Here is an 11,855-nt window from a genome sequence, read left to right as displayed (position 1 = left end):
AGGCCCTCTTTTCAGTGCATTAACTTTTCACTGCTTCTATTTTGACTTGAGGCAGTTTATGCGTTTATGTTCTATACGCTTCGATCACGTGTAATTCGGAACGAATATTTATGGTACTATGACTCTTAAATGAATCGGAAATCCTTTTGATAATGCAGAAAACAATAGTTTTACAACCTCTTTATGATTATCTGCTAAGATAGAACCATTCTTCATCTAGATCTAAAAGTATAATCCAATCAGCGTGATGAACTTCCAATAGTTGCAAAATAAACTTTCTGCAGAATGCAACTACAATGATTTCTACACACTGGGCCCCTATTCTTGATAAGTATCGCATACGAAAAACTAGGCAAATGCTAGTATATGTAACGCGTACATACCTGTAACTATAGTATTTTCTTAACTTTTCGTATGCAATATTTTTCGAGAGTAGAAGCCCAACAGACCTATTCTGTAACTTTTAATGCAAATTTTGTTATTATTATAACGCCACTGCGCAGCTTTTTTACCATAATGAAAGAGCTGCGCAGCAGCGTTTCGTGATAACGAAATTTACGTTGAGAGAATAGGCCTGCTGGACGCGGAAACGCTTACCGCGCGATAAAATGTGACGCTATAGCCAATAAGCTTATAGTTCCTACATATTCAATGGGCGAGTTCAAGACGGCAAAGCGGCTAGGTATGCTCACCGAACGATTGAATATGATTGGTTGGATCTATAAAATAAGAACCAATTATGTTCATTTACTCGGCGAGCAGGCTAGCCGTTTTGTCAACTTGAATGCGCCCATTGGTTACCGCATCGCATTTTGCCGCGCGACAAGCGTTTCCGCGTCTAGTCGTCTAGTGTGCAAAAGCCATTAAAGAGCTTTAAAGAAAAAAAATGAATACTATGGCGAAGAAGTCGGAACAAATAACTTGAAGCTTTGAAAATTGTTTATTTTATATTATAATTAGTTTATTTCATCTTAATTAATTACGAGTTTTTAAATTTGGAAGTCAATCTTCAAAGTTTGATGTTAAATACTTTTAACTCTAACAATTAAAAATAATATATTATAAAATAATATAATAACATTATATTAATCTCTTCAACACAAAGTTGCACAAAAGTTTCAGCAACACTCTATAGCAATTAACATTGCACGTTGCAGTAATATTGCATAAATTTTACATATTTGCTGCAAATACTGTGCTGGTATGGGAATACAATAGTAATATTATATACAATGTACATATTATGTTACATATATATTATTGTATACTAATATAATAATCCACCATCATGATGCGTTTTATGTCGAGAACGCACTCCCCAGATTATCTTTTTTTCATGCAAAAACGCATCGAATATTAAATTATGATTTATAAATGTTAAAATAAAGAGAAGATTAATTAACATAGAATAATATCTAGCGAAACCTAACAGCCCATAATATTAATAGTATTAATTTGAATTATTATTCATTACCATTTATTAGGAATAGATCAATTCGTAGCTCAATTTTACTGATTTTTGAGCTGCGGAATGCTAAAATTATCTTCTGTCTTCATTGAATTTCATTATGTTATCTTTGTCGTTCATTGCGTGTAATATATTTAATAATCAAACAGATTCTTCAAAGTCAAAAGTTATTGAGTATCCTTTGTGAAAATGATTAGATCGATCATTATACTATCGACTTGCTTTTAAGAATAAAATTAATGTTGCATTATATATGTCTTCCTGTTTTTAGGTAATAAGACATGGAGACAGGGCACCTGTGGATACCTACCCAAATGACCCTCATATTAATGACAGTATGGAGCCCTATGGTTGGGGTCAGCTAACAAAGGTAAATATTATACTTCTTGCTTTTTAAACAAATTTCTTTTACGAATCAAACTTAACTATAATTAATTAAACTAGGAAGGAAGATGGAACCAATACGATCAAGGATTATTTCTGCGAAGGCGTTATAATTGCTTTCTAGGCTCGATGTATCATCCCAATATATTTTATCTGCAGACTACCGATGTGGATCGTACGAAAATGTCGGGCGAGCTGGAGTCTGCTGCTTTGTGGAAACCTAGCAAGAAGCAGATGTTTAAATCTGATCTACCTTGGCAACCAGTTACACTGTCCTATCAGGAACGTCAAGACGATACGGTAAAGCACTTCTGTAAATATTTGCTCAGATAAATCGATTTGTGTCACACAATTCAATATAGTTGAAACTTACTTTTGCTGTAAATAACTCATAAATTTTTCAGCTTATGTTAATATGGAACATGTGTCCAAGATATACACAACTGCGCTCTTCAGCAAACGACTTGCCGGAAGTCCGGAAATTGCACGAGGATAATAAGCAATTGTTTGCAGAGCTCTCGAATTTCACAGGCATGTCGATTACAACTGTTGACGATGTTAGTTCACTATATTCTACGTTATCAGCTGAGGTAGACTATCTAATCTTTTTTAAATAACTGATATGACAGAACTATTCCTTAAAACGAGTTGCATATGTGTAACTTAGTTTAAAAAAAAAAAAAAAATTTAATTATCTAAAATGTTACAGGAACAGATGAATTTGACTTTGCCAGAATGGACAAAGAATTATTACCCTGATAAATTAATACCTTTGACCTTATTTGAGCTGCAACTTAATACATATCGCGATGACTTCCGCAGATTAAAGGGTGGCCCCATGCTGAAGAAATTCACCAATGATATGTTAGCGAAAAGGAGAGGTACTCTACAGCCTAAAGAAAGAAAAATGTTTATGTATATAGGTCACGATCACACTATCGTCACTCTGCTAGACACCATGCACATTTGGTATAATCAAATGCCCTATTATAACATCATGACGATGATAGAGTTGCACGAGGACGAAGGTGAATGGAACATTCAGGTAAGTATTAATTTTTCAAAGCAATTCAGTCAGAATTTCTAAATACTTCAGAATTATTCAAAATGGAAAGAATTTGAAAGTATTAAGGCTTGATTATATTTCAGACATTGATAGGTTTTTTTAAACAGATTCATACAATGGTAATAGAAAATGTATAAATTCTATGAAAATTTTTTATATTTGTGACTTTTTTCTGATAGTATCTCGAATTTCATTGATTTGGTTAATAATAATTCTTAGTATTTTTGAATAATAAAAATGTCCCTGTGTGTGTGCTGCAGATATTTCTAAGAAATACGACAGCTCACGATCCATATCCGATGAAAATACCTGGATGCAACATTGTATGTCCTCTTGACAAGTTCATGGAGATCATGAAGCCAATAATACCAGATAATTGGGAGGAAGAGTGCAAGGTCAATAATAACTATACAACTCCATCACCGCCACCTCCATAATTATAGAAATTGTTATGTACTAGTCATGTTACAATTCAAATAATTTTATTGTATACATACTGTAAATCGCTATTTCCATCATTGATAAATCACTTTTGTTGTTTTGTTTTTGGGAATCCAATTTATTATTAATTTATGAGATATAATAAAATCCTTAAATGCTCATCTCTTCAGGCTCAAACAAAGAATTGCTCTCTCCTTCTTTCTCCCTCCCTCCCTCTTTTCTCTTTCCTTCTTCAATTAAAGATATTGAACTTGTGAATCACAAAGTGCCTGCCACGAAGAGGGATTAAGCAAAGATCTTCTCTTCTCGTCGCTTCTTCGTAACTACCGTCCCCGGTTTATGTTGAGCATCTGGATGATTAAGCAGCTCCGGCGGACAGGTAGATATTGGGCTAGCGAGTATCGTTTGTTTAAGATCATAAAACAAATGGCTATCATCTTTCGTGCAAAAGGAAATTGCAAGACCAGCCTTGCCTGCGCGTCCAGTTCGACCAATTCTATGCGTGTAATCTGTAAAAAATAATAAATAAATAAGAATACAAATAAATACAATTCGTATAAGGGCTAAAGTGAACCAAGCACGTCTGTGCAATAAAAAATATATTGTTACAAATGATCAAAATCTTCCAAACGTTTCGGATCTTTACTGAAGCATCTTCAGTGGATACAATATTTACATTCAATGTGTTCTTACAATATTTTGTATTCATAGATTACATAAAACTTGTCGCAATAACTTCAAGCCAAAACGCATTAGAAGTGGTGATTCTTTCCAAGTCAAGTGAATATTCTATTGCAGTGGTGATTCTTTCCAAATCGAGTGAACATTCTATTGTAATTCTGATGGTATTGGCTATATGAATACGGAATACAGAGAAATTAAAACAATAAAAAAGATTACAATTTTTAATTCTTTATTTCCAAATTTTTTAGAATTATTGAACCGACAGAACGAACGTTTACATATCGACAGGTTGTTTGACAAATTCGGAATAACACAAAGGCAACGGAAAAAACAAGACCAGAATTTAAAGAAGGACAACGAATTTAAAGAGGAGGTGAACTAATCAGGACGGAGAACATAATACCGTCACTTATTGGATAATACATCTATAATAGGAATATATACTTCTGAAAGAAATTCGGTATCATTTTGTTTGTACAATCCATTTTTTTGTTTAATTATATGAATCATTTCAGAAGTTAGTCTTTCATTGTAATGCTTTTCACTATCCAAAATCTGAACTTCCTTCCAATCAAAATCATTATTACTTATCCATGGCTATTATTTATGCATAGAAATCACTAATGGCGAGCCACATTTCTTTCTTATGTCAGAATTATGCTCATCGACTCGTGTGTTCAGCTATCGTTTAGTTTGGCCGACGTACGTAGCGTGATAATTCTGACAAGAAATTTTATAAACGACATCGCTGTGAAACATAATTTCAACAAGAGTCTTTTCCAGTTTTGAAAAAACTTTTTAATATATTCGGAATTGCCGATCTCAATATATTTTTTAGTAATGGTTGAAAATTTCTCTGAGATGTCCTTTATAAAAGGAAACGTTTTTCTTTAATCATACGTTCCTTATTAGATTTGTTATTTAATCGCTTATTTTTTTTATAAAACAAATATTTAATTGTCTATATCTAATTGTCGAAAATATAAAGGATAACGGATAACAATTATCAATCAACAAATCTATTGCTTCTATGACATTTTTCGTGTGAAAGAGGATGGATCAAACAGGAGAATTATCTTATCTACGATACCATACACCACTCCTCGGTTATGTGATAAAGAGAGTAAAAATTCAAATATCTGCCGGAAAAGGTTTTTTTATATAAGTCAAAGGATAGTTTTGTTTGTTATCACTTAAAATGGCAGTTATGTCAAAAAAATTTAACCTATTGCTCTCACCAACTTCCATAGTGAAATGTAATCTTTCGTGTAACACATTGAAAGTTCTTAAAATATCGTCAAGTGAGTTCATCGGCGCGGCCAAAAAAATGTCGTCAACGTATCTCAAATAAAAAGGCATCTGTATCGGTATTAGATGTTCTCAATTCTTTAAATTTGTTGTTTTGTCTTGTCTTTTTCATTGCCTTTGTGTCATTCCGAATTTGTCAAACAATCTGTCGACATGTAAACGTTCGTCCTGTCGTTTCGGCAATTCTAAAAAATTTGACAGTAAAGAATTAAAAGTTCAAATCTTTCAATTGTTTTAATTCCTCTGTATTCCATATCCATACAGCCAATATCATCAGAATTGCAATAGAATGTTCACACGATTTGGAAAGAATCACCACTGTAATAGAATGTTCATTCGATTTGGAAAGAATCACTCCTAATGCATTCTGGCTTGAAGTTGTTGCGATAACATAAATTTTATGTAATCTACGATGTGGAATAGATGAAATATTGTAAAAACACATTGAATGTAAGTGTTATATAAACTGAAGATGGTGAAGTAAAGAACCGAAACGTTTGGAAGATTTTGATACTTTGTAACAATATATTTTTTATTGCGCAGACAACGAGCTTGGCTCATTTAGCCTTTATACGAATTGTATTGAATTAAATAGTTCGTTGAGCCTTTATAGCTTTCAATTTTAATACGAATAAATAAAATAATAAATCATAGCTTACTGTTCATTAGAAAACTTTCATCTTTATTGAGAAATTACGTTTTTAAAAATAACTTTTTAAAAATAAATTATAATTTTGATTTTTAATTCTTGCTGAAAAAAACTAAATACTTCAGTCCCAACATTAATAATTATTAGGGTACGAATATTTGTGTACATCACAGAGTGTGCGCGGAGAACTGCTACGCGCATAAGTAAATCAAATGTTTGCTAAAGTGATAGCAACATTTTGGCCTTCGGAGTCTCTGGCTTCATGATGCGAGAATAATCAATTGACTCCAGATTAATTTAACTGAATTTAACATATTTCCTGAGAAGAAAAAGAATAAAGCAAGCCTCTGATCCCCGAAAGATTTTCATTAATCAGCTAATAATTTGGCACTATGACTGTCTTGAGAGGGATCGAAAAGCCAAGGAGTTTTTTTTTAGTAAAATAAGAATATTTCGGCTGTATATGGCTTATTCAATTAATTTAATATAAATACACATAAGTTTTTTCCGCGCGCGCATCAACGTTGGGATCGTGAACGTTCGGGCTCTAATAATTATACGAAGGAATGATAAAGATGAATTATGTAACTTACCCTCAATGGTTTTAGCCATATCATAATTAATCACCATCGATACATCCTTAATATCGATACCTCGTCCTGCAACGTCAGTGGCCACCAGGATATCCTTGCTTCCGCTTTTCAGAGATGCCAGAGCATACTCTCGCTGTTCCTGGCCTTTACCACCGTGTAGCGTACAAGCGTTGTACTAGAATAGAACAAAGCAAAAATCTATTAGATCTTTAGATCTTATTTTACAGTTTCTACACTTTTACAATCCCGAATAATCTCGTCATAAAATTTCATGTTCAATGACAAATGAAATGCTATAAAATTGAAACAAAATTCGTCACAATGACAGTGCTCAGCAGACAAAACAACTCGGCACTCAGTGATACTTTGTTCGGATTTTTACATTTAGATCTTTAGTTAAGAACCAATTAAAGGTAAGGACCAATCATATTAAAAATAATTGAGTTACGCTATTCAATGTAAATTCACAAATAATTGTATTTATCACTTTCAAATTTAAGTTACGTACTCCTAATTTTTCCAAGCCTCTCGCTAAAACGTCCGCACCCTTCTTTTGATTGACAAATATGATGACAGGCGGCTCGACACCTCTACTGAGTATCTCCATAAGTTTCTTTCGTTTGTCAGCTTCACCCATTATATGAACTATCTGTTCAGTGCGTTCTGTCGGTTTACCGACGCTGCCAATATACACTACAGCCGGCCTCCTCAGGTAAGTCCTAGCAAGTCGTTCCACAGCCGGTGGCATTGTGGCAGTGAACATCACCGTCTAGAAGTCAAAAGTAATCATTAATTACAAATTAATCACATAAATCTCAATCGCCTTTTGATTCTTAGTAAACATAAAATACAAATGACAAGATGGTAAGATTTTCTTAAAAGAAAGGCGATCATCTTAGAAATACTAGACGCAAAATATTGAATTTACTTGATCGCAAATCACTTCCATTTCAAATACATATTTCATTTCATGTATTTGAGAAATAAATTTACAAAATTATATTTAATAAAGATTTCTAAATAAAAAAAATAATGAATAATTTATTCTTCTCTTTCTTTTTCCACATTTGTTAGAGCTAGCTAAGTCATGGATATTTGTCATAAAAAATTCACACAAGTTTGGGAAGTCCTGATCTAATGAATAAAAACTACTAAACAAATATTACAAATTTAAAAACTTCTCGTACTTGTCTGTATTTCTTCTTTGTATTGTAGTTGGCCAAAAGCTTTTCCTCATTTTCTGCGTCTTCATTATCCGGTTTCAAATTTGTGACAGGCATATATTCCAGAATTTTCTGAACATCTAAAAGAATTCATTATTTTTTATTTAATGCATGCGCGCGTGTATAATATATTGTATAACAAGACTCTTCTATAAAAAAAATAGTAAATAACGTAAAATCTGTCCAATTAACATAATATTTGTAAAAAAAGCACAATTTTATTAATTATACAAATAACGAAAAAATGCAGTGTCTTTTGAAAGAAGTAAGAATATTGATAAATCAAATCAATATAAATAATAAGCAAATTTCAATTTTTTTGAAATTGTAGAAAAGAGCTTGTTATAAATCTTTAAAGTACCTGGCTCAAAACCCATGTCTATCATTCTATCGGCTTCATCTAATACGATATAAGTGCACTGATTCAGCACGAGATATCGATTTTCTAAAACATCTATCAATCGGCCAGGTGTAGCAATAACAATCTAAAAGAAAAAATTTTTAATTGAATATTTTAGTTATAGACTTTCAGTTTTAATCAATTTCACAATTTTTTACGGAAATGGTTGAAATTAGTAATAATGATACATAGCAGAAACTACCTCACAACCCATTCGTAATCTGAAACCTTGTTCCTCCCTTGATAAACCACCGACCACCACAACAGTTCGAATGCCTAACGGCTGACCAAATTTGTTGGTCTCTTCTTCTATTTGTTGTGCTAACTCACTGTAATATAAACACAATACAATGCAAATATGTATTTATATGAATCAAAATGTTCTTCATAAAATTTAGATGATTAATCGAACAATAATATTAACTAATACTTGCAATTTTAAACAAATAAAAATATAATAAAAACAAAATAATTAAAAAAATAATTGATACCGGGTAGGCGCCAAAATAATGCTGTAAGGTCCTTGGTCCGCTTCTTCGAGCCTCTCAATTTTCGGCAAACTAGTAATCCATAGTAGCAAAGGAATCAAAAAAGCTAGAGTCTTTCCCGAACCAGTTTCAGCGACGCCGATGATATCACGATTCTGCAGACCAATAGGAATAGCCTGTCGTTGAATGGGCGTTAGGTCCTTATAACCAACTTTATCAATGATATCTAGGATCTCCTTTGGGAAGCCAGATTCCTTCCAGGAGCGGATAGGATCAGGAATGCGACCACCCTTTATCGTGATATTGTAGTCTTCTCTGAAGATACGCCAGTCACGTTCGGTCATCTCATTCAAAGCCTTTTCGGACCAGTGTCGATCATCCCACTTTTGTTTCTCCTCTTTTCGTTTCACTTTCTTCAATCTCATTCTTAAAATTGAGCAAAAATACATAATTTATAACAAATAATGCTCATAAGTAGTAATAATAACAATATAACACAAAATTAATTATAAAATACAATTTTATTTTAATCAAGAAATTATATTAATATAAAAAATTTTTATTGAGACTAACTAATTTCTTATCAATATTTATTTAAAGATATATAAAAAGGAGGTTTGAAGTCAGGTATCATATAGAAGTTGGGAATGAATAAATATTATTAAATTACTTGATTTGTGATTTGTTATGAAGACTACTACCTTGTGAAATAGAATATATTCAAGATAGTTAGTGTAAAGATCATTATTATATAGAGACATTAAATGGCACACAAGTTTCTGTATAGAAGTGTCTAATTTGTTATCAGTAGGTCCTAAAGTTAACAAATTTAAAATAATGTGAGCTCATCAAAATTATCAGAGGAAGATATTTGAGTCCGTTCCCTTGTAAAAAAAAAACTTTAATATTTTTATATATTCAAGATTTTTAAAGTAAAAAACAAGCATATAAAAAGATTCTTAATAAATTATATATTGTAAATTAATAATATTTGTTTAAATTTCTAGTCTTCTAACATTATTTTAATAATGTTCAGTCCAATTAATTCGAGGAAAATCATGTTCTTTTTATTTTAATTTATTTATAACTAAAAGCATACTACTTAATTAAATAAAGTATTATCAGAAAATGATAGTTTAAGTTTTCAGAATTATAAATTATAAGTATAAATTATATCATTATGTACATATTAATTAATGGTTAAAGAAACATTGAAAAAGATTGAAGAAAAAAAGATAGGATATAGACATACATTTCACTAGTCTGGGGAAAGTAAAATAGAATATTCTATATCATAAAATATTATCTGTAAATCTACTCAGATAACGAAATTCTATATGTTGTAAATACAATTAAAAGGAAATACTAGTCATATAGTCAATGACAATACTTACTTCTCTTGTTCCTTCTCAGCCTCTGTGCGTCTCTTCTCTAATAATTCGCCGTAAAACTTGCTCTGATCTCGCTTCTGTGCTTTAATATCGATGCCTGCAAGGTTGCCTCTACCAAAAAATTGCATTTGATGTCTCTCTTTGTAAATACTGTTATAATCCACAGAAGTATCTTCTGAAGTATCCCAGTCAAAAACAAATTTTCTATCATTCAGTCTTCTAACTCGCCGCTTCTTTTTCACCAGACCTAAATACCGTTCTTTAATCGCCTCCATTTCTTTCTCTTTATCCTTGTCTTTAATGTCCTCATCACGCGAGCGTTGGCTTTCTCTCCTTCTACTAATGAAAAATATATTGTTTTAACAATTAGCAAAATTGAAGGACTCTTCTTATACAAAATAAATAACAATAAATAAAGAGCAAAGTAAGAGTCAATACATTTCTTTTAAAAAGTCATACAATTAAAAGAATAAAATACAAATACAGAAAAATAAAATAGAATAAAAAAATATATAATAAAAAATAATAAAAATAAAAACAAAATACAAAATAATTAAAAACTCAGTTACAAGTTTCGGCTACCGGATTGAGCTCTCTTCAGACGTTAAACATATCGAAAAAAAGGTAGTATAAAATAATTATCGCAAATGTTCACAAATTCATAATATTCGCAGTACGGGTGGGTCTCGATGTATAGAACTCGACATTATTTACGTACGATTGATCAATAAAAAATGTATCATATCTCTTAGAAAAGTTCTAGTTGATAAAAAAGAGAAAAGATTTCTTACGAAAAAATAAACGCAAATAAATTAACATACCGGAATTCTAATAAGAAATAAAAACTCACCAAAAATCATATGTAAATTATTCAAACAAGTGTGTCCATATAAGTATAAAAAAAAATCATTAGAATATATAAAGACAAGTGGAACGCAAATATGTAAGACGGACATTGTATATCGATTATTATGCTTGATTATTATACGCTCACTGATGCGGATCACCACGGACTGAGAGAAGAGACGGACCGTCAACAAAGTCAAACTTTATTTATAATGGGTAAATATACCTTGTGAAGACCTTTAGTGTCCGTTTGTAAATTCAAACTGTTTTTCTGCTTCTTAATGTTGAGCATCTCGGAAATTAAGCGTTTCCTATAACAAGGCTCTTCATCTAAACTTTTAACCTTATCCCATTGGAAATCATGATCAAACTGTAGTCTATGCTCCGTGATGACAGAACGGACAGAAGTGTTATGTCTAATATGATTACGATTCTGTAATTCTGTTTTCAATTGTCTGTCCGTCTGTCCAACATACGACGCATCATAATTGTTACACGATATTTTATAGACTACCTTGCTCTTCGATGTATGGGGACAAATATTCTTTTGTACTTTTATATATTGACCCATTTTATTAGGACTGTAAAAAGATACTCTGATGTCGTTTTTATTGAAACGCCTGAATTTCTCCGTGTGAAGAGGAATATATTTATTTATTTATATTTAATTATTTTGTATTTTATTTTTATTTTTTATTATATATTTTTTTATTCTATTTTACTTTTCTGTATTTGTATTTAAATATATGACTTTTTAAAGAAATGTGTTGACTCTTACTTTGCCTTTTATTTATTGTTATTTATTGTTTTAACAATAATTAAGGTTAAAAATAGGATTCTTCATATGAATAAATCAGCAAAATATGAGAAGCGCCTATTAAGGTAGAAGTTAGATTTTATTTTAGACTGATACA

At 31.4% G+C, this 11,855-nt stretch overlaps 2 protein-coding genes across 8 annotated transcripts in view; one reads left to right on the top strand and one right to left on the bottom strand.

Moving 5' to 3' along the window:
• LOC108756358 (prostatic acid phosphatase-like) overlaps window positions 1-3,440 on the top strand; it is a 23,133-nt gene extending 19,693 nt beyond the window's left edge. For 5 of the 6 annotated variants that reach the window (XM_018500105.1, XM_018500114.1, XM_018500107.1 and 2 more), the window contains 5 exons: window positions 1,740-1,838; window positions 1,913-2,152; window positions 2,257-2,442; window positions 2,562-2,897; window positions 3,179-3,355. In XM_018500105.1, coding sequence (XP_018355607.1) covers window positions 1,740-1,838; window positions 1,913-2,152; window positions 2,257-2,442; window positions 2,562-2,897; window positions 3,179-3,355 — 1,038 coding nt within the window. Of the gene's footprint in view, window positions 1-1,739; window positions 1,839-1,912; window positions 2,153-2,256; window positions 2,443-2,561; window positions 2,898-3,178 lie in introns of all 6 variants that reach the window. The other variant, XM_018500101.1, reaches the window with a different exon arrangement.
• Window positions 3,441-3,448: 8 nt separating this feature from the next.
• LOC108756349 (probable ATP-dependent RNA helicase DDX23) overlaps window positions 3,449-11,855 on the bottom strand; it is a 9,519-nt gene continuing 1,112 nt past the window's right edge. The window contains exons 2-9 of one of the 2 annotated variants that reach the window (XM_018500093.1): window positions 10,099-10,434; window positions 8,708-9,130; window positions 8,419-8,545; window positions 8,178-8,301; window positions 7,781-7,896; window positions 7,102-7,362; window positions 6,594-6,768; window positions 3,449-3,868 (exon numbers count right to left, since the gene is read on the bottom strand). In XM_018500093.1, the coding sequence (XP_018355595.1) occupies window positions 3,645-3,868; window positions 6,594-6,768; window positions 7,102-7,362; window positions 7,781-7,896; window positions 8,178-8,301; window positions 8,419-8,545; window positions 8,708-9,130; window positions 10,099-10,434 (1,786 nt within the window). In that variant the 3' untranslated portion in view covers window positions 3,449-3,644. The remainder of the gene's footprint in view (window positions 3,869-6,593; window positions 6,769-7,101; window positions 7,363-7,780; window positions 7,897-8,177; window positions 8,302-8,418; window positions 8,546-8,707; window positions 9,131-10,098; window positions 10,435-11,855) is intronic. The other variant, XM_018500097.1, reaches the window with a different exon arrangement.

Source organism: Trachymyrmex septentrionalis, unplaced genomic scaffold (assembly GCF_001594115.1).
Source record: "Trachymyrmex septentrionalis isolate Tsep2-gDNA-1 unplaced genomic scaffold, Tsep1.0 scaffold126, whole genome shotgun sequence".
In the NCBI taxonomy this organism is placed as follows: Eukaryota; Metazoa; Arthropoda; class Insecta; order Hymenoptera; family Formicidae; genus Trachymyrmex; species Trachymyrmex septentrionalis.
Note: the sequence above shows the minus strand (reverse complement) of the source record. Positions and strands in the feature narration are given on the sequence as shown.